Genomic DNA, 21,624 nt, shown 5'->3' with positions numbered 1-21,624 from the left:
ATGCTTGACTTGATCTAGTGATAGCATATGACATGTTTATGGGCTTGTAAACCGAGTGTTTAATCTAGAAAATGAACTCTAAGTGTTTAACTCAACATGGTACAAGATAACCCTTATTTGGAGGTGTGAAGAAGCTTGTCCTTGGATCAAACCGAGTTAAATATCTTTGGTAAATGATCTAGATTGGACCAAATTTGGGAAAATGATCCTCACCCCATTGATTAACATTGATAATCTTGACCCTACAAGTGGTACTATCTATTTTTTTAAGTCTTTGTGGTCATTGATGACAAAGGAGGAGAGAAACAAAGATATAAGTGATAGGGGGAGAGATAACGAAGATATTAGTACATGAGGAGAAAGAAGTGTACTAAGATGGTGAAAAGACAACAAAGGGGGAGAATTTGACATAGGGGGAGGAATATGACAAAGGAAAGGGATCAAATTAACTTTGAGCACACAAGTAGGGGGAGCAAGCTCATGAACTTGTATGGTGCATTTGAATGTGCATTTCATATGTTAGCTTGCATGGCATAAGTTCTAAATTTTAAAATATCCATGTTTGTGTGATGTATGCTAGTTGTAAGATTGAATGATGAAATGAAATCACTAGATAACTTTCATTTCCAAGTAAGTTTTTACAAGTGGTATCTTTTCAAAGTATGTTTCCAAGTGGTATAGAGCTAACCATGGTGCTAAGAATGGTATAATGGTGCACTCCGATTAGTATCACGCTTCAAAGGTCCATCTTTTATACCTTAGCATCATTTGGTAGACATTGACTCCTATATTTCCTATCTAAGCATATGTGCAAGCTACAATCCAAACTCTTAACACATATGTAGGGGGAGCAATTGCTACCACATGGGGTTCATGAAACTTGTCCATATCTTTTTACACATGGTAAATATGCTTGGACAAGCAACATGAATTCAATTGAATTTCAATTCATATCTTTGTGAAAGAGTTGTCATCAATTACCAAAAAGGGGGAGATTGAAAGCTCTAGTTTGGTTTTGGTGAATTGATGAAACCCTAAGTGCTAACCTAGTTTATCAAGTGATCATGATATAGGTAGCACACTCCAAGTGGTGAAGCAAATAAAGATCATAACATGATGATGGTAATGCCATGGTGATGATCAAGTGCTCGGACTTGGAAAGAAGAAAGAGAAAAACAAAAGGCTCAAGGCAAAGGTATAAATTGTAGGAGCCAATTTGTTTTAGTGGTCAAGACACTTAGTGAGTGTGATCACATTTATGATCGATAGCCGTACTATTAAGAGGGGTGAAACTCGTATTAGAATGCGGTTATCAAAGTGCCACTAGATGCTCTAACTCATTGCATATGCATTTAGGATCTAGTGGAGTGCTAACACCTTTGAAAATGTTTGTGAAAATATGCTAACACATGTGCACAAGGTGATACACTTGGTGGTTGGCACATTTGATCAAGGGTGGTGAAGTTTAGGTGCAAGGGTAAGAAACTCCACCGACAGAGTGTCCGCCCGTAGAGTACGGACAGTCTGACGGTGCCACCGGCGCCCTAGACAGAAAAGACGGAGGTCACTGTAAGTGACCGGACGCTGGCCTCGATTGGACCGGTGCCTCCGGTCAGGTGTAACAGCGAAGACGCTGGCGTCGGTCAAACGACCGAACGCTGGGTCACTAAGTGACAGGACGCTGGAAGGGTGCATCCAGTCATGCTGACATGGTAGCACAGAGGAAGACTTTGTGTGACCAGACGCTGGCTGTGTCCGGTCAAGCATGACCGGACGCGTTCGGTCAAGAAAATTTAGTTCTGGAACCTTACTGGAAATGACCGGACGCTGGTGGCTCAGTGTCCAGTCAGTTATAGCGCGGCGTCCGGTCAACTCAAGTGACCGTTGAGATCGGGACACGTGGCTGTCGTCAGGCGACCGGACGCTGAGGTCCAGCGTCTGGTCAATATGACCGGAGCGTCCGGACAGCCCGTGTTGTGCCCAGTGAAGGGGTACAACGGCTCTATTTCATGGGGGCTTCTATTTAAGCCCCATAGCCGGCTCAAGCTCATACCTTTGGCCATTTTCATTGACATAGCAACCTTGTGAGCTTAGCAAAAGCCCTCCCACACATCTCCATCATTGATTCATCATCTTTGTGAGATTGGGAGTGAATCCAAGTGCATTGCTTGAGTGATTGCATCTAGAGGCACTTGGTGTTCATGTTTTGCTGTGGGTTTCGCTTGTTACTCTTGGTGGTTGCCGCCACCTAGACGGCTTAGAGCAGCGAGGATCGTTGAGCGGAGGTTGGTGATTGTCTCCGGCTCCGATCGTGGTGATTTTGAGGGGTTCTTGACCTTTCCCCGGCGGAGAGCCAAAAGGTACTCTAGTGGATTGCTCGTGGCTTGTGTGATCCTCATCTTGTGTTGGTTGTGCGGCACCCTATTGAGGGTTTGGCGTGTGAAGCCAATTAGCGCGTGAACCTCCAAGTGAGTGAATCGCCACAACGAGGACTAGCTTGCCGGCAAGCAAGTGAACCTCGGTAAAAATCATTGTGGTCATCATTGATTCCGAGGTGATTGGTCTTCATTGTTATTCATCCTTGTGATTGATTGGTTCTTTCATCTACACGGCGGTATAACCTTCTTGATCACTCTCTTTATATTACCGCAAATTAGTTGTCAAGCTCTTTAGTGTTGCTAGTTGTGAGAGCTTGCTTGCTTGGTTAGTGTGGCTCTTTCGTTAGCCTTTGAGAGCACACTAACATAGGGTAGTGTCATAGCTATTGTGTGAATAGGTACTATCTAAACTAGAATTGTGGTAGGTGGCTTGCATTTTGAGTAGGCTAGCGCAACACTTGCTTCGCCTCATAATTGTCTAACCATTTTGTTGAGTGTTGTTGTAGAAATTTTTATTAGGCTATTCATCCCCCTCCTCTAGCCATTAGGACCTTTCATCACTGCCAACTTCTCTTTAGCACAGCTGCACCCCCTTCCACTAGCTTGTGCTTTGACACTCATCTCTCCAGCACAACCGTGCGTCCCCACTTTTCCTCCGTCTTCGGCGTTCTTTGGCAAACCATGTGAAGATCTGAGAAAGAGCATGGCGGCAGTGAGTGTGACTAGTTCATGCTAGGGTCGCGACGATCATCCACACTAGAGTCACCATTCACAGGTGGCGATGCGGGTCTCCTAATCAACGGCATCAGGCAACAGTGGCGAAGCTACAAGCAAATGAACCATGGTGCACTGCTTAAGTAACTTACACAACTTTATTGAAACATATGGTGAAAATAAGGCGTTGAATGGCAAAAAAAATTACCCTGGTGCCTGTGCACCAGGTAACTTCAACGTGGCTTCGCCCCTGTCAAGCAAGGGATCTCCAATAACCAGTGACTCTCCCATGGGTGGTGGCGGGGGCGGGTCTAAAATGGCAGATCTTCAATGGACAGTAGCAATGGTTGTGGTTGTGCTCGGATCCAGCGAAGAGCTTAATAGAGGAGGATCAGTGGCTTCTACGAAGTTGTCATACATAGGATCCAACTACATTAATCCATGATCCATCCGTGAATAACACAATGTGTATGACATGGGTAGTACTAATATATATGCCATTCAATTTAATGAAAAATGCCCGCTAAGAATCTACATCATTCACAATTGTGAGTGGCAAGATACCAACCTTAGAGTAATAATACTAGTGATGTGCAACCTTCACAATTTGGGAGCCTCTTGAACAACTCTTTAAAACATATCCTATAAAATGAAAAGAACAATTAAATTAAAGATGTGATCTCCATCACATTCATCTCAATATATTGGAAACAATATAACCAACAAAATAAGGTGCTCAAAAAGGTCCAAGCAATTTCTACGCCTGTTCAATGGTCCACTACGCCTGTCTACATTCAAACCGATGTGATTTTTTTTTCTTTGCCTATTTGTTAGTGAGTGGCATAGTTGGCGAAAAATGATGGTGAAAATTGTTTTCACCGCTGGCAAATTGTATTGTCCAGCAATGATAACCACCACGGTTTTCACCATCAGATCATTCGCCAACCCAGTGGTGAAAACAATTTTCACCGCTGATTTATCTAGCCACAGTGCCCCACAGCGGCTTTGGAACTATAGTGGTGAAACATAATCACTGTTAGTTCTAGCCAAACCGGCGGTGAAAACCGTGCTGCAAAAATAAAATCTATAGTAGTGTGTGTACCATTAAGTTTTTGTTTTGTACATTAATACGCCTTTATAGTTGAGATGCTTTCAACCGCAATCATATCAGTAGCCAAGTGCGAGATTTTGTTCAGTTTACGCTCTCTTCTATTTAAAAATCTGGAGTTTTATTTCATGTGCTAGATGTGTTTGCTAAATTTAAAGATGAAGAGGGGGGATTTGAATGGCACGAACCAAGGCGCATGCTTAGCCTTTATAATGCAGCGCATCTCAGGACACATGGGGAGACAATACTGGATGAAGCTATATCCTTCATCACAGGATGTCTAAATTCAATGTTACCTTATCTGAATCAAGAAGGGACATTTGCTCATGAAGTGATATGTGCACTTGCTATCCTAATCCCTCGGAGGGTTCAAATATATGATCACAAGAACTATATATCAATATACGAGAGAGACACCATGATAGACAAAATGGTGGCCCCGTTCGCTTCGCTGAAAAAACAAGCCGAAACACTGTTCCGGCTAATTTGTTGTGAGAGAAATACTGTTCCGACTGAAAAAAATAAGCCGAAAAAAACAGATTATAAGAGAAGCGAACAGGGCCGACTTGCAAAGTTAAACTCCAATCTTATGCAAAACTATTATCAGCAGGAGCTAAACTCCTTACAAGGTGCGTAAGTAAAAAAAAATTAACTCCCAAAATTATATAAATGAACTTATTGAATCTTATAAGAAGCATGCACTACTACAATAGTACCCGTTTATAATAACATATACATTATTTTGCAAACTTCTAGTAGTAAAAAAAAGGAGTTCATAAATGTACACAGGTGGTGGAAGGATCTACAGCTTCAAGCAAATTTCTCATTCACTCGCGATAGAATCGTGGAGAACTATTATTGGATGACTGGAGTATGTTTTGAACCATTCTACTCACGGGGTCGAATAATATTGACAATGGTGATGGCAACTATAGTAATCTTGGGTGATATGATGTTTATGATATCTATGGAACTTCACAAGAATGCGACCTATTTACAAAATGCATAGAATGGTATGTCTCTCGATCGATATATGCCATGCTCCAAGACCATCTTCCCTAAATGACAACACTAAAAGTTGTGCTACTAGCTGGTGTTTACTTCTTTTAAAAGTACAAATTCAACCTGTGAAAGTTAATATGAAAAAGGTCGTGTGCGCTGAAAATATTTAATTAATCAGTATAGCTTTTTAAAGGTTACTGTTTATAAAATATGACAGTCCTTATTTTTCAGGGGAAAAATAACAACATTTTTTGTAACCAAGTGATGAATCACAATGTTCTTTCATTGCCACCACTATATATATTCATGTTCTACCTTCATGATGGAGTGGTTGTCTACCTTGACTATTCATGAAATCCTTGTGAAGAACTTCACAACAGAGACCACCAAGGAAATTTTGGATCTACCCTAGCTAATATTGAAATGTCTTTAAGATTACCAAAATATCATTGCGTCTTCAATTTTCCAAAATTTCTCAGATGACCAAATCAAATGACTTTTTATATTATTAATTCAGTTCTCACTAGAAATGACACTAGTTTTCTATTTTTCTCAATTTTTTTATTGTTCACTTTGTTTCCAATTTTCTAGAGATGGAAGTCTATTATTATCTTGTAACAGTAAGGGGGCCCAAAATATAAAATAAATAAATCTAAGATATGGTTATTTGTCCATTTGGCCCATTATATTAAGAGCTTAGACATTAGTTTTTCCAAAGCATTACTTATGTTAGCTAGCATTCATTTGGATTTTTACTTACAATATTATTCATCTTTAATTATGTCAAGCTGGGATCAAAAGGCTGCTCAAGACCTACCAGATAACCTAAAGTTAATTTTTGGCAAAGTTTTGGATAACATCAAAATCATTGACCGTGAGCTCAAAGTACAGGAGAAATACCGCTTGTCCTACCTTAGAACCGTTGTAAGTCAGCATTTCTATCCACGTATTTATGTGCTAATTAATATTCAGCAAGCGATTGGGACCACCCTTTGACAAATTTTTATAGATGCGCTTTACTTGAATTAAAACTTATTATATACAGTATGTATATTTTTCATGCACCTCTACTAGAAAAGTTTGTACATGATGTTCTGCAAGGAAAACGCAGCACGCACAAGCATTAAATTCTATCAATATATCTATATCTATATATCTTATCTTATAATTCTAAACCCATACAAGCCATCCACATTAGCAGCCCACTAGCTCATGGAATTATGGTACTCATCTATTCATGCAAGCAATCCACATCAATAAGTCACATCATCCACTAACATGTATTTTATATGTCCCTGTTAGCATACCTCACCATCCACTAAAACTCATTCGCGATCCCCGCAGCAACGCGTGATGTATTCTTCTAGTATCTTTTAATCCTAAACCTCACTAACATTCTATCTCGCTAGACATGCATGCAAGCTGTCCTAACAATCCACTAGCACATGCAATTAAGGAGAAGGCTGACCGATAGTGATGGTAGCATTACTACAGAATACGGTTTTACAACTGCCCCTTCACAACCGTTCTCGGCTGACCGATAGTGATGGTAGCAAGTTACAATTTGAAATGGAGGGAGTATATAAGAGGAACACAAACGCAGCATGTGATGCTATGAGAGAAGCCCTAAGCTATAGGTTGAGGCTTATACCGGGTACATCTTCCCAGACTGTAATTATTTTAAGGTGCAAGCATATGACAGGAGACGAGGTAAAGGATTTAAGTTCGACATGCACAAGAGGCAATTTATTACTTTAGTCAGGTTCAAAGCATTTAATTTGGACCTAAGATTGTAAGACTGAAAAATATAGTGTTAGCCTGCAGGACTTCTAGTACTGTATAGTACAGCTTCATGCGCACTAATTCTAGTCTGCCAGAAGTCTTACCTCATCCATGTCATGGTGCAATTGGGGTACAAATTCGCACAGCCCTCATATCACTTTTGCATTAAAGGCAAATAGTTTCACTATTTTTGGAGAGGCATTGGATAGGCCCGAGATATTGCACTCATCTATGCCCTAAATTTTGTGGATAGAAGAATCATTGGAATTGACAAGATTGATTTAACTATCGAGATTGACTTATTCGGCAACTAGGAGTAAATGGTGATTCAAGTTAGACCCTGCATTTTTCTATGAAGCTTAGCAGGTCACACTTGCTCTTGTGTAGGAATTCATCAGTTAGCCTAATAATCAAGGCTTGGACCCGGCAAATGATGAGATAGGAAGATTGCTCACGTAAATCAGAAAAGCTTTAGTGCAGCAATAGGCACTCTGTGTTAATCTTTAGTGCAACAGTGGGCACGTAGCATGCGCAAAATGCTGTGTTCCCATAATCCACAAGTGTTGGTCCAGCGGCGAGCCAATTCCAAGCCAAGAAGGAGGTGTTTAGAGGTTCAAAGCAAAAATCAATAAACCCATGTAGTGGAAATTAAACAATTTGAAATATTCATGGAAAGTTCATTGAACTACTCTACTACTTCAACTAATAAAATTGTTGCTTAATTACTATTCAATGGTTCAGTGCAATTGAAGTGTATGACGAAAGTTGAAACTTGGAACACGTGAGCGTTTAACCTATCGCTTCGTAATATCAATAAAGGCAGGCGGATTAAATCTGATAAAAGGAAAAACAAATATGGTGATGAAACACAAGAAGAGTAAAACCAACTGTAACACCCTGAAAATTCTGTTTTTTTTCAAATAGATAAAATGATTTAATAAGCATTTTGTGAGCATTAAACCTAGAGAAATAATAAATTTTATGGAATTAAAATCAAATATAAAGTTAGTAACCTCTTTATGCATACATGCTGCTGCACATTTATTTTTGTAATGATTGGTTTTGACCAAATTTGATTTTGGATTCAAAATCAATTTGAAAATGGTTTGCTAAAACTCTAGAAAATAAAAAGAAAAAGGTTTTCTTCTTTTCTTCCCCTACCTTCCTTTCAGCCTTCTGGCCCAGCTCGCTTTGGTCGAGCCGGACCGCTCGCCCACCTCCTTTTCCCTCCTCCCGTTTCCCTCTGTTGGGCCGGCCCAGTCCGTTGGTCAGCTCCTTCCTCCACCTTCTGCCATATTCGAACGAGAGCAGCGCCAGCCAGAACCGTTGCTGCGGCAACTGCCCCGTCCCACTTCCCCCGCGCCCACGTCTCCACTCCCGTACTCTCTCTCTCGCCAGCACCATAAAGAGGTCACGCCTGCCCCTTTCCTTTCTCTTCTACCTCCCTGTTCTTCCCCGCATCCCAGCGCCATCACCAGCAATCGCTGACGCCACCGTAGCCGCGTTTGCCGTTCGCTGCTGTGCCGTCGTCTCCAAGCCGCCACCGAGCTCCGCGTTGACGTTACGAATCCACCGGACCCTTTCTTTTTCTTTCTCGCACAGTTTTCGCTCACACGTCTTCACCGGGCTATGTAGAACGCCGACGTCCGTCCCTCCGCGCGGTCCGCCGTCCCCGAGCCACCTTCGTCTTCGATTTTCACTGTGGTGAGCTTCGTTGCCTTCCCCTCTTTCTCCCCGTCCTTGTCCCGTGCCAATTGGGGACCTCTAGGGCCCAATATGCGTGCGCCAGGGACCTTCGCGTCGCCGGCCATGGCGACCACCCCGCCGACCGCGTCCCCCGGCCACGCTAGGCCCCGAGATCGACTCTCCCTCATCCCCGCTTACTTCCTGTGCTACTGGTTCATCGAATCGTGGCCCGTAGACCTTGATCCGCATGCGTCGGCGAGCTTTCTCGCTGCGGCCATGGCAGCGCCGCCGTGTCGGCACTGTTCCTAACCGACGCCTCTTCTCTCTCCCCCTCTCATCTCTAATCAGAGCCATTCGTCTTTGATCCAACGGATCAAAACATCCCGTACCTCTTCGCATGGCAGAATTGCTTAAGAGCCCCTCGGCTTTATTCTTTTTACACCCGCAGTCCTCGGCCAGATGAAAATCCTGATTTTTCTGATTTATTTAAATTCAAAAATAGTTCATTCTATTTACAGAAATGCCACTACATTGTTTTGCTTATAAAATCGTCGTTTTAGTTCCGAATCGACCCGTTCAAATTTCGCTAGGTTCGTAATTAAGTTCTCTACATGTTAATACCACTGTTGAACATGTTTGCAACATTTAAACTTTGAGGCTAGATTTAATTAAATAAATTGCTATAGGAAACCCCGTTTAATTCATAACTTTCGTGTTTTAGCTCCGTTTTTTGTGAACTTCGCGCCTATGTGATTGTAGAGAGACGTAGATTCTTTTTAAGAACCTTTTTATCTTGTTTTTATGCCCTGATGTACTGTTCTAATCCCATAATTGTTTGCTTTGCATGAATGCCTTTGGAATGCTTGTATGTTGCTTTGTTGGTCGAGTTCAGACGGTGAGGAGAATGTTGGAGACCAAGAGTTCTTTGATGACCTGCAGGAGCAGCCTGAGTTCATTGAGCAAGGCAAGTATAGCATGGGATCTACCTTGATGTCCCATTCACCATTTATTAATTTCTCATTTGCATGTGTCTAATTTTGATACCCGTAAGGACATCTTAGTGATTGTGTATCATGTTTCCTTGTCTCCTACGGGTTATATGCATATGGGTAGTTTGCTAGCGCTCAATGTAACTGTACATGATCTACATAATGACTAATGGCTCTATAGAACAAAAAGGTAAATTTTGCTTTTAAACAACTGAATTATAGGGTGAAGGAGCAAATGACTTTTGATCATGATGCTCTTGGCCCTCCATAAGGACTTATCTGTCGGTAAAAGCTGGGACTGACAGTGCAACCGTGAGGGTCACATGGCTCTAACTTTAGCTCAGTAATAGAACCTTTTCTAACTTGTTAGAGGTTACCTTTATGGCGCAAAAGGGGCTTGCCACGTTGGGTATAGGGCTGCCTCTGTTCCTATGTGTGTAGCCGCGATGGAGATGTGCCATAGGAAAGGGGGTCCCTACATCTGCCTGTCGAGGAAACCTAGCAGCCCTAACTTGTTAGAGAAACCTATGAAATGGCTTCATAGTGTACCCTGCCCGCTCACCTTGGCAGTGTTATGGGAGTAATTAACCCGGGCATATGGGAATCACGACTCATGGTGAAAGTGCACGACCTCTGCAGAGTGTTACAAACTGTTATAACAGCCGTGCTCACGGTCACGAGCGGCCCGAAAAACTCACAGAATAAATGGTTACTTATTGTTGTTCATTTATGATGTTCTACGAAGATAATATTATTCAATTGTTTCTGATATCTGATCATGTGGGTTTAATTGGAGCTTAAGCATAACTTGATAATAGTTGATGCTAAAATCTTGACTTACTAAAACTGCTAACCGCAGTAAACCAGAGTCACTCTTTTTGAGCTTTCATAACCCCGTGTTATCTTGTTAAGTACGGGAAGTACTTACGCTTGTTTACTTTCAGTATTGGATAAAAATCCCGGATGGGTAACAGATGTCAACGGATATGAGGAGTTTCCAGAGGACTTTTAGGCTTGAGGTCAACCAGTTGACCGTCCCTATGTTGGAGCTACCACGAGAGAGTTACCTTTTTATTTTCCGCTGTGTTGTGTAAGACTATGTGATGGTATTAATCGTGATGTAAGATACACCGTGATGATACTTTTTGTAATTTGTCAACTTATGTGTGTGACTGATCCCTGGACACACATGAGTTTTATGCATTTAATTTTATCCTTAAAATTGGGTGTGACACCAACCAAGTAATGACACCTTTTGTGAGTGTCATCCTTATTAATTAGTTACTTTGAATGTTCAGCAAGAAGTAGGGACTGAGCCTGTCTTAAGTCATGTCAATATGATATAGACTATAGAAGTATATAGCATTAAGGGTGTAGTTCATGGTGACAAGGTTACCATCTACATCCATAGTATCGAAGTGCAACAAATATATGTCGCCACATGTTGCTGTGAGGAAAGCCCTAAGCCAAGTGCTAGCTTATAATGGGCATATCTTCAATGTGAAATGACTGATATGCCATGGATAATTGACCCTACGGTGGGAGGGAGTGAATCGGATCACTAAAAACTTTTGGAATTGCATTTTTGTATATATGTCGTGCTGCTAATGGGTCATCTTAAATAGGACATGATTGGGAAAAAGGACATTGTGCCACACTTGTGTCCCAAGCATGGCATGGCATGGCATAACGGGCACTGCTAGCCCGGGCATGGTGTTTGCTTCGACGGACCAAAATTACTGGTCTCATGCTAGCCCATTTGGCCTGGCCAACATATAGATGGCCATATGTATATGGACACAAACAACACAATACACCAACGCAAGATGTAGGATATTAGATCCTCTCGTGGAAACCTATCTGAATTTGTGTATTGTGTCACCATTGACCTGTAGATCTAGCCTGTATCCGCCTAATCACGGCTGAGCACATACCCTCATCATGTTCATTATTTCCAATACAAACAATTGACAATAAGCACCATAGACTCACCACATGTCACATGACTATGTCGATCACCACATTATATTGTTGGAAGCAGTGACTAACATTTTATATAACTTCTTCGAGGTTACCCCATTATAGGTATTCTTTGCTTTCTTGAATGGTTTGAATCAAGTATATGCAATTTTTTCTCTTTTTTTTTAAGTAGCTAGCTAATTTTTCTATATTTCGTATATGTAGTTAACAGAGCTCGTGAGAACTTACAATATGGAGGTGAAATGGCGACCACTATTTGAAAAAAAGAGTAAATGATAATCGCAATCAACTAATTGTCTTAACTTCATTTTCTTAGAAAAAAACAGTTTATGCAATTCAATAATAGTAAAAGCCAGTAGGCTGCCGAAGACCCTGCGCATGGACATCTTGACATAAAGATTCTCCAGCCCATCCAGCTCACCCTAGCATCCGCGGGGAGCACCTGAGCTGGTGCCACCACTTATTCCGCAACCGCCACCAGCTGTGGAGTCCTTGATTAACGAGTATCAATGCTGAACGAAAATGTATTGCACACTGTTTCAAGTATACAGACTCCTAATACTATTTATATTCAGATTCGAATTATGAATATCTGATGACTGATGATTGTGAAAAAAACTAAATTTATTGCACAACTGAACTGAATTTGCTGAACTCTAACAAACAACCATTAGTCTGAGAATTGAAACAAAAGGACAATGGCGGTTACACTTACGTCAAGCAAGTCGACGTCGATCCTAAACTTCCACGATGGCAGACCAATTCCGTCGCCTGAGTTGTCGCCACTCAGGCCTTCTTGTCCAGCAGGATCGAACAAGAATACACCAAGAGCCATCTGTAGCAACACACGGCTTAGTACAGTTCCTCAACCTTGATGGATCTCGCTACCACGTGACTCCCTCAACCTTGTTGCCGCTGGATCCTATGGACCTCGCCCCGGTGGAGAGGGCATCGCAGAGGAGGACGGCGCCGGAGGAGATCTTAATAGCAACGGTGAGGATAGGGAGAGGTAGGATGAAGTCATATGAGCAGGTTCCAATAGCACCTCGTTCACACAGGAACATGATTAAATAAAATTTGCATAATCTCAAATATGCAGCGATCATCTTATAGTAGTGTTTCTCATGATTATCATGAAATCATTGGCTGAGTAAAGAAATTGAAGGAAAAAAAGTTATCATCCAGAATAAGATGAAATCATAAACCGCACCTGATAAAGCAGTTGCAGTCGCCTTCTGTTAGCGCGGCATCGTCGAGGACCTCTTCGCAGTCGTCCGACGGCGGTTGGCGTCGACGGCATGGCTGTCGGATGAGGAGGGGGCGTTCCGGCGGCGTCTGAGGGCCGGATTGGCGTCGTGGCGTCCGGCCGACGAGTGCCTGGCGTGCGGCCGCGGCGGGGCGTTGTGGTGTCCGGCGTCTTCGGTGGGGTGGCGTGGATTAGTGAGAGCGCACCACAGGAAGGACATGAGGGGTGCGTCGATGTTGGCCTGGCGTCGATCGACGATCTGGTTTATGTGGAGATGAAAGATATCTGACCGAGCAAGAGGGGCACCACATGATTATTGTTTCCTTCCATGCATATCACTACTGGATTCGGGTTCTTTGCCGAGTGCCTAATGCACTCGGCAAAGACCCAATTGCACTCGGTAAAGAACACTCGGCAAAAAATTGATCGGCAAAGATCTCTTTGCCGAGTGTCTTTTATCGGGCACTCAGCAAAGACTTTACCGAGTGCCCCGGAGACACTCGGCAAAGAAAAGCAACCGTCACGGCGCCGGCCCCGTTGACGGTGGTTTTGCCGAGTGCCAACCCTGCAGGCACTCGGTAAAGATTTTTTATTTTTTTTAAAAAAAAATTCTTTGCCGAGTGCGCATTGACCAGCGCTCGGCAAAGACGTTTTATTTTTTTAAAAAAAATCCCGCACTCCGCAAAGATGGTGACGCGCTTGGCGTGGATGGCGCAGAGGTTGGTGTCCTCGAAGAGCCCGACGAGGTAGGCCTCAGCGGCCTCCTGCAGCGCGGCGACGGCGGAGGACTGGAAGCGGAGGTCGGTCTTGAAGTCCTGCGCGATCTCGCGGACCAGGCGCTGGAACGGGAGCTTGCGTATGAGCAGCTCCGTGCTCTTCTGGTACTTGCGGATCTCGCGCAGCGCCACGGTGCCTGGGCGGAAGCGGTGCGGCTTCTTCACGCCGCCTGTCGCCGGGGCCGACTTCCGCGCCACCTTGGTCGCCAGCTGCCTCCTCGGCGCCTTGCCGCCGGTGGACTTGCGCGCCGTCTGCTTCGTGCGGGCCATCGCGGGGGATTGGGCTGGGGAGAAGGGAGAGTTGTTGCTCGGGTGTTTGAAATGGAGATGGGGCTCTGGATTTGCTGCGGTGGGGGAATGGGGCGAGAAGAGACGGTATTTTGCTGCGTGGGGGAACTGTGCGGACACCGAGGAGGGAGGCGGGGCGTGGAAAATTTTGGGGCAGGGTGGGGATCAGGCTGGACGGGCGCCGTCGGATCGCGTGGGAATGGAGGGCTCCGATTGATTTGGCAGGCTCTCACGCGGATCGCGATCCGTGGGTGGTGAATGGTAGCGAATGGCAGACCACCATCTGGCAGCTCCGCTTCGGATTGGTTTTGCTGGTTGTTCACGGCTGCATGCGGCCACACAGCGGGAACCTGAGTACACGTGCCTACAGTTTTTTTTTTTTTTTTAGGGGAGAGTACACGTGCTTACAGTATGCCGCGCTACCACTCTACCACTGGACCTAAACTGGAATCACAGATTAACAGTAATTTCGTGACACTCCAAATTCAGATAGAAAATCTTTGCCGAGTGCCCCGATATGGCACTCGGCAAAGTATATTTTAATTTTTTGTTAAATTAAAAGTAAATTGTTTGTTTGAGGCCCTAAACGAATTTAAATTAAAATGTGGTCAACTACAAAGTTTTATAACTTTTCGAGATGTACAATTTTTATTTAGGAAGTTTTTCCATCCGAGGTCGTTTGAAAATTTTAAATTTCAAATTTGAGAGATTCAAACGTAGTTTTGCATGATAAGATGATTTCAAATCAAAAAGGTGTCAACTATATAGTTTCATAACTTTTGGAGATCTACAATTTTCATTTAGGAAGTTTTTCCATCCGAGGTCTTTTGAAAAATTCAAATTTTAAAATTTTTAAATTCAAACGTCGTTTTTGCATGACAAGATGATTTCAAATCAAAATGTTGCCAACTACAAAATTTCATAACTTCTCAAGATCTACAAAGTTTATTTTGGTCATTTGTTCATCCGACATAGTGATAGTAACATTGTTCACAAATCTTATATATCTCTCTTCTACTTTCATGAAACTAATATGAGAGATATGAGAGAGATGTGGATTTTATGAACAACGTTATTGTCGTTTTGTCAAATGAAGAAATGACCAAAATAAACTTTGTAGATCTTGAGAAGTTATACAACTTTGTAGTTCAAAAGTTTTTCATTTGAATTCATTTAGGGCCTCAAAAATTGCTTTGAAAAAATGATTTGCCGAGGGCCAAAAAAAATGCACACGACAAAATGCCTCTTTGCCGAGTGCCAATACAAAGGCACTCGGCAAAGACACATTTTGCCGAGTGCCAAAAAATGGCACTCGGCAAAATACATCTTTGCCGAGTACCAGAAAAAGGCACTCGGCAAAGACGCATTTTGCCGTGTGCCAGGAAAATAGCACTCGGCAAAATGCGTCTTTGCCGAGTGCCGAAAAAAACACTCAGCAAAGCCATCTTTGCCGAGTGTTTTTTTTTTTTGCCGAGTGTATTCTATTAGGCACTCGGCAAAGACCGTTTTTGCCGAGTGTCCGATAAAATACACTCGGCAAAGCCTCCGGCACTCGGCAAAGTGCCGGTTTCCGGTAGTGTATGGCCTCAAGTGATCGATTTGTTTCCTTCAAAGCAGGCAGGGATCGCAGGGATGACAGTTTTTTTTCTATCGCGTGGGGTATCGCACGGCCGGAAGAGAGGAGCGACCCCCAAAAAAGTCGCACCAAAAAATTATCTTACTTTTGTTCTTTTTAGTTGTAGCAGGAGATATGGTAATGAGACGGTATCCTTAGGCAGATGGTAAAAAAATGGCACATATATTGCTTAGACAATGACCCACTCGCCTACTCTACAGCTCTCGCCGGCTAGAGACATGTGACAGCGAGGGCAGCAGCGGCAAATCGAATTGTGCATTGTATGCAACAGGATTCTGCACTGCACGGCCCGCAGGTGATTGCAAAACAGTTTGTCCGCACAAAACAATGTCACATACATGTACTGTGACTCGCCGAGTAGTGATATCTCGATCGATCCTTACAAACCGCACCCCCCCCCCACCCCCCACACACCCCCATGCTTGTATCGACACTAACTCCTATAAAAATTTCAGTGTTAGCACCTACATGCAACAGGATCGCAACACTACTCAATATAGGTAGGGTTTTACCTTATAGTAAGTATACAGATTAAGCAGACGCCGCAGCGTGCACGCATACATGTCTGCCCACTGCCCAGTGCATGGACAGCAGCTATGCGGAAGGAGCCCGGCCAGGTTTGCATTTTGAGGAGGTTAGTCACTATGAATGTGAGACAACCTGTATATCTTTAGAATTGCTCAATTCCAAAATGTGCTTGGTGACATACTAGAGTTAGTCACAATAAAAGTGACGCAACTATATATGTGCTAGAAGAGTTGCTTTGGAAGTCACCTCACATTTGAAAAGTTGGTGTATATTTGAATATTCCATTTTGCTAATACACACAATACCAATTGTCTACCTTCAAATTTGCTTCATTCCTAGATGTGCTAATAACTGACCTACTAGAGTTATTCACTTTGAAAGTGACCTAACTTGGACTTACTAGAGCAGTCACTTTCGAACAGACCTTCAATTCCTAACTTGTACAAATTTAGTGCCATTTTGAAGAGGTTGCATCAGTATAAGGTGTTACTAATATAATTACTTTGGAAGCGACGACCTAGCTCTCTTGTAGGTCACTTAAGATATTTGAATGGGACAATTTTAAAGTATTAGCGAAATTGATTGTCCACACCACATTTTTCATCTATGTTAGGGTCCTCATCAAAGTTGAGTAGTTTTTTGTTACAAAATATTTATTTAGTGGCCTTAAAAATTGCTAACCGTTTATTATAAAGTTTTAAAACATGAATATTTGGTGTAGATTTGAACATTCCTTGCTAATACTACAAAACGCCAATTGTATACCTTCGAAATTGCTTCATTGCTAAATGTGCTAAGGAAGGTTTTAAATCTCCGGCTATAGTCTCCGCTATCTCCGGCTATAGCTGTTTGAGAAGGATTTAGCTAAGTTTTTTCATGTACAAGTTAGCTCTTAGCTGCCGCTATAGCCTGTTTTTGGACATAGAAAGCTAAATGGCTTAGCCGGCTATTTAAAACCTTGGTGCTAAGTGACCTACTAGAGTTAGTCACTTTGAAAATGACCTAGCCTGGACTTACAAGAAGAGTCGCTTTCGAACTTACCTTCAATTCTCAACTTGCACGAGTTTAGTGCCATTTTTATGAGGTTGTGTCAGTATATATAAGGTGTAGTAATTTCTCAAGAACAAGGTAGAATGTCACTTTGGAAGTGGCCTAGCTCTCTAGTATGTCACTTAAGATATTGGAGCTAAACAATTTTAAAATACACAAGATGACACAATTGATTGTCCACACCACATTCTTCAACTGTGTTAGAGTCCTCGTCATAGTTGAGTAGGTCTTTGTTATTTATTTAATGGTCTTAAAAATTGCTAACCATTTTTTTAAGAGAATAAAATTTAAAATTTTAATTATGAGTCATGCAACACAATCATATCCATTATTTTTATAAAAGTATGTTTTATTAAAATTTCGTTTGCCACAGGTTATTTTTATATTTTTATGAAAAATTAGTTTTTTTCCCAATCCATAAGAAGCATTGCGGGGCGAGGGGACCATGACATGATTGACACGTCGACACCACGGCCACTGATTGGTGGTCTTTCTGGTATTTAAAGGGACTTCAGCCGACCAGCGACCATGAAGACTACAACAAGAGACTGACGAGTGCGAGGCTGCGAGCTGAATTCAGAGTTCAGACAGATCGCCGCCGCACCAAGAGGCCAAGACAAGTAAGCAGCAGCCATGGAGGGATCCGCCCCTGCTGCGCCGCTCCGCACGCGCGTGTGCATCATCGGGAGCGGCCCGGCCGCGCACACGGCGGACCTCAAGCCCGTTCTCTTCGAGGGCTCGATGGCCAACGGCGTCGCGGCGGGCGGGCAGCTCACCACCACCACCGTCGTCGAGAACTTCCCGGGCTTCCCCGCGGGCATCATGGGTGGCGACCTGATGAAGCGCTGCCGCGACCAGTCCCAGCGCTTCGGCACCAGGATCCTCACCGAGACCGTCGCGGCCGTCGACTTGTCTGCCCGCCCCTTCCGCGTCGCCTCTGACAAGTCCACGACCGTCCTCGCCGACGCCGTCATCGTCGCCACGGGCGCCGTCGCGCGGCGGCTCCACTTCCCCGGGTCCGACGCGTACTGGAACCACGGCATCTCCGCCTGCGCCGTCTGCGACGGCCCGGCCCCCATCTTCCGTGACAGGCCCCTCGCCGTCGTGGGCGGCGGCGACTCCGCCATGGAGGAGTCCAGCTTCCTCACCAAGTACGGCTCCCGCGTCTACATCGTCCACCGCCGGAGCACCTTCCGCGCTTCCAAGATCATGCAGGACAGGGTGCTCAGGAACCCCAAGATCCAGGTAGTGTGGAACTCGGTGGTTGTCGAGGCCTTTGGCGGCGCAGACGGCGGCGGCAGCGGCGGCCGTCGGTGGGCTGGCGTCAAGGTCAAGAACCTGGTGAGTGGTGAGGTGAAGGACCTTCAGGTGGCTCTCTTCATCGCCATCGGGGACACGCCGGCGACGTTGTTCCTGGGTGGGCAGCTCGAGCTGGATTCACCGGCTGGATACGTGGTGACCAAACCGGGCTCCACCCACACCAGTGTGAAGGGGGTCTTCGCTGCTGGCGACGTGCAGGACAAGAAGTATCGCCAGGCCATTACTGCCGCTGGATCAGGTAAACACTCTAGTGCTCTATGATTCTTCTACGACTATTCATGTGTTGCAATTGCAAGTGATCAATATGTAAACATATCTATTAGAGGAACTTCACTGCTACGAAACGGATTAACACAGACGGCCAAAAAATATTTTGAGATGCGGGGGTGCATGCCGCCCACCTCTCTGCAAGTTCACCACCAAAATGCTGCCCACCATGGACCTATCATGGACGCAACATTTCTCCTCCACTATGGCCTCCTCCGTCGATGATGATGCCCACTTCCGCCACGACGACATGTGTAAGTTTTGTGGAGGCCCCGCCTCACTTCGGATCTTGGTTGGCCGCATCAAATCTGTGAGAGGCAGGGAGGGTGAAGGAGATCGAGAGAGAGGAGAAGTAAAGAGGATGAGGGCCCAGTCCGAGACCACTACCGGTGAGCCCCTCCTAGATCCGCCATATGAAAGTCACTTCTGAGCCGAGCAATCCCCCTACCCCAAAAAATCTAAGCATGTCACGCGCGAATTAGGATGCCTCCACATCAGATCTACATGTGAGAGATAGGGATGAGCAAGAGTTGAGGGAGAGAGAGAGAGGGAGGGCAATCTCACCAGATCGGGGGGCATCCCTCCGCAGGGCTCGACTATGTTCTTCGTGTAGTGGTGGGTGGGTGACAATAGGGGGTGCGTCCAAGGCAGCCATGGTGTGCTTGGAGTGGAGTAGGGGAGAGGAAGAGGCGGCCCACTGGCATACGCATGCCATGCTGCCGTGGGGGAGAGAGTTGGGTAGGTAAGAGACGTGGGGTGGGTGAGGAGGGGATAGGTGAGGTGTGGACAACTGAGGAGTGGGGTGACTAGAGGATTGGGATGGGAATTAAGGTATTTGGAGCACACAGTCCTTTTATAATTGTGAAATCAATTTCACCGTGGGCTCGTATCATGAACGAAGCATTGGTGAAAATGATATTCAATGCTAGTTTGTATCATGAAACGGCAGTGTTATATTTTTAGAAGCGTTTTTTAATGATCCATTGATGAAAATGTTTTCTGTAGTAGTGATTGACAATATTGCAGCGATAGTCCCTATGAAAAGACTATAGCAAAGCTACAGGTGTGCTATAACAAAGCTATAGCTAGACTATAGTAGGTTATTTAGAACCACGGTAATAAGATTTAGAGCTTTACTAAACAATAGCAAGTAGAGTCCTGATTGTAGCTTTAAAAAACCATTTATCTAGAAAATGCTTCAGTCAAGATATACTGGATCATTTGAAATATTTTAACAAAAGTATTGAAATTATGGTAAATTCTACTTGGCAAAGTAAATTCTCATGAACTGCATAAATGGTGATTGTGCCTACTTCATACTTGTTTAGAAAGAGTTAACAATTACCTGTGTTTATCATGAAAATCTGCATACAAGATGCATCTGCTTTCAACAATCTCTTTTTTCAATATTAGTAATGTACAAGTCAGAATGGTGGTTGGTCTCATTGTCTCTTTATAAGATCAATCAATCTAGGAAACTGGCATGTGGTGGTTTCATCAGCATAGCATATATATACTTGTGGATGCACGTGACCAATATGTAATTATATCTATTATTTACTTGTGGATGTTGCAGGGTGCATGGCTGCTTTGGATGCTGAGCACTATCTGCAGGAGGTCGGGGTCGGTGCACAGGAGGGCAAGTGTGATGATCGAGTGTCTGATTGACTAGATCAGTTGACGGTGCCGTAATATAATAGGAGCCGCAGTCTTATGAGCGGTATGCCATGGGTTGTCATGATTGAAAATAAAACCTGAATAATCACGCTGCTTAGTAGCACGCTATATATTCTTCTCATTATGATCCAGAACTCTAAACTTACAGTGATGTACTGCAAACCGTTTCGTGTTTACCGGCTATGAACTTATCGTTTTACATATCTTTTATGTCAATATGGTCGCTATGTTATTCGTGTTGCTACGCTGAGCTCATATCCATCAAATGTCTAGCAGCCTTTCAGCTTCCGCTCAGTTTCATTCTCTCTTTCTTTTCAGGGGAGTTACCGTCTGTTACATGCTTACACATATTCAGTCATTCGGACATTCCGTCAAGCAGCCTGAAGACACACACTGGCCAACCGGCCTTCGGTTAGCCCACGATCTCCATCACGTATGGACAATCAATTTCCGCCTGCCGCGCAAGGCCCAGCTCCGTGTGCGTGCTAACATAAGGCCTAGATTAGGCAGATCCACAATTCCTACTCTCACTAGCCGCATGAATATCTGTTTGATGGGGGGCTATTCAGGCTAGTGGGCTGCAACTTTCTCTTGTATGATTGGCAACGTTTTCATTATCGAAAATAAAAATTTATCGGAGGTCATGGATAAATAGGATAAGCAAGATATATCGGAAATATCGGACTAAAATCAAAAAAAAATTAAATTGTTTTGAAAAAATTCCGTAGAATTTGACTTGAAACTATTCCTAAGTTATTAAACATCACTTGTTCACAGATAAAAACAAGAATAAAACATTATAGTGTGGGATTGTCGCACGGCTGAATTTGGGTTGTTTGTGTGGAAGCAGGAAAGAAGGAAAAAATTTGACCGATATCAAATTTTATCGAACCCTGTGGATAGAAAGGAAATTTCCGAAATTTCCGGAAATTTCGGACGATAAAAAAAACCTTGATGATTGGCCGTACACTACCACTCTACTTACAACTTGGTTGCGTACTAGACTATGCAGGCCTTGGATTTAAATTCTCATGTTCATATTTTATAATTTTATCAAATTTAACTAAAATTAATTTATTCGAGATGATTCAATACAATAGAGAGCTACTTCGTGCCAATTAGAACTGCTAGATCAACATATGAGCCCCACATCAAAGTTGGACCCTAGAACTAAACTCTCGTGATCACACATTAAAA

General features: G+C 43.7%; 2 protein-coding genes across 3 annotated transcripts; one reads left to right on the top strand and one right to left on the bottom strand.

The window, feature by feature from the left end:
- Positions 1-12,145: 12,145 nt before the first annotated feature.
- LOC136489178 (histone H3.2-like) lies at positions 12,146-13,931 on the bottom strand. Its single transcript, XM_066485892.1, has 4 exons — positions 13,535-13,931; positions 12,545-12,684; positions 12,355-12,474; positions 12,146-12,151 (listed from the first exon to the last, which is right to left on the bottom strand). The coding sequence occupies exons 1-4, from the start codon at positions 13,929-13,931 to the stop codon at positions 12,146-12,148; spliced, it is 663 nt and encodes a 220-aa protein (XP_066341989.1).
- A 3,731-nt stretch (positions 13,932-17,662) lies between these two features.
- LOC136485224 (thioredoxin reductase NTRB-like) lies at positions 17,663-20,578 on the top strand. Of its 2 annotated transcripts, none has more exons than XR_010766371.1 (2): positions 17,663-19,004; positions 20,327-20,378. XR_010766371.1 is itself a non-coding variant. In XM_066482148.1 (2 exons), exons 1-2 carry the CDS (start codon positions 17,797-17,799, stop codon positions 20,416-20,418), a joined length of 1,017 nt encoding a protein of 338 aa, XP_066338245.1. In that variant the 5' UTR covers positions 17,663-17,796; the 3' UTR covers positions 20,419-20,578. The 2 variants fall into 2 exon arrangements, 1 of the variants encoding a protein (XP_066338245.1); XM_066482148.1 differs by having other exon boundaries at positions 17,663-18,721; positions 20,327-20,578.
- Positions 20,579-21,624: the final 1,046 nt, after the last annotated feature.

Source organism: Miscanthus floridulus, chromosome 10, assembly GCF_019320115.1.
Source record: "Miscanthus floridulus cultivar M001 chromosome 10, ASM1932011v1, whole genome shotgun sequence".
Lineage (NCBI taxonomy): Eukaryota > Viridiplantae > Streptophyta > Magnoliopsida > Poales > Poaceae > Miscanthus > Miscanthus floridulus.
Note: the sequence above shows the minus strand (reverse complement) of the source record. Positions and strands in the feature narration are given on the sequence as shown.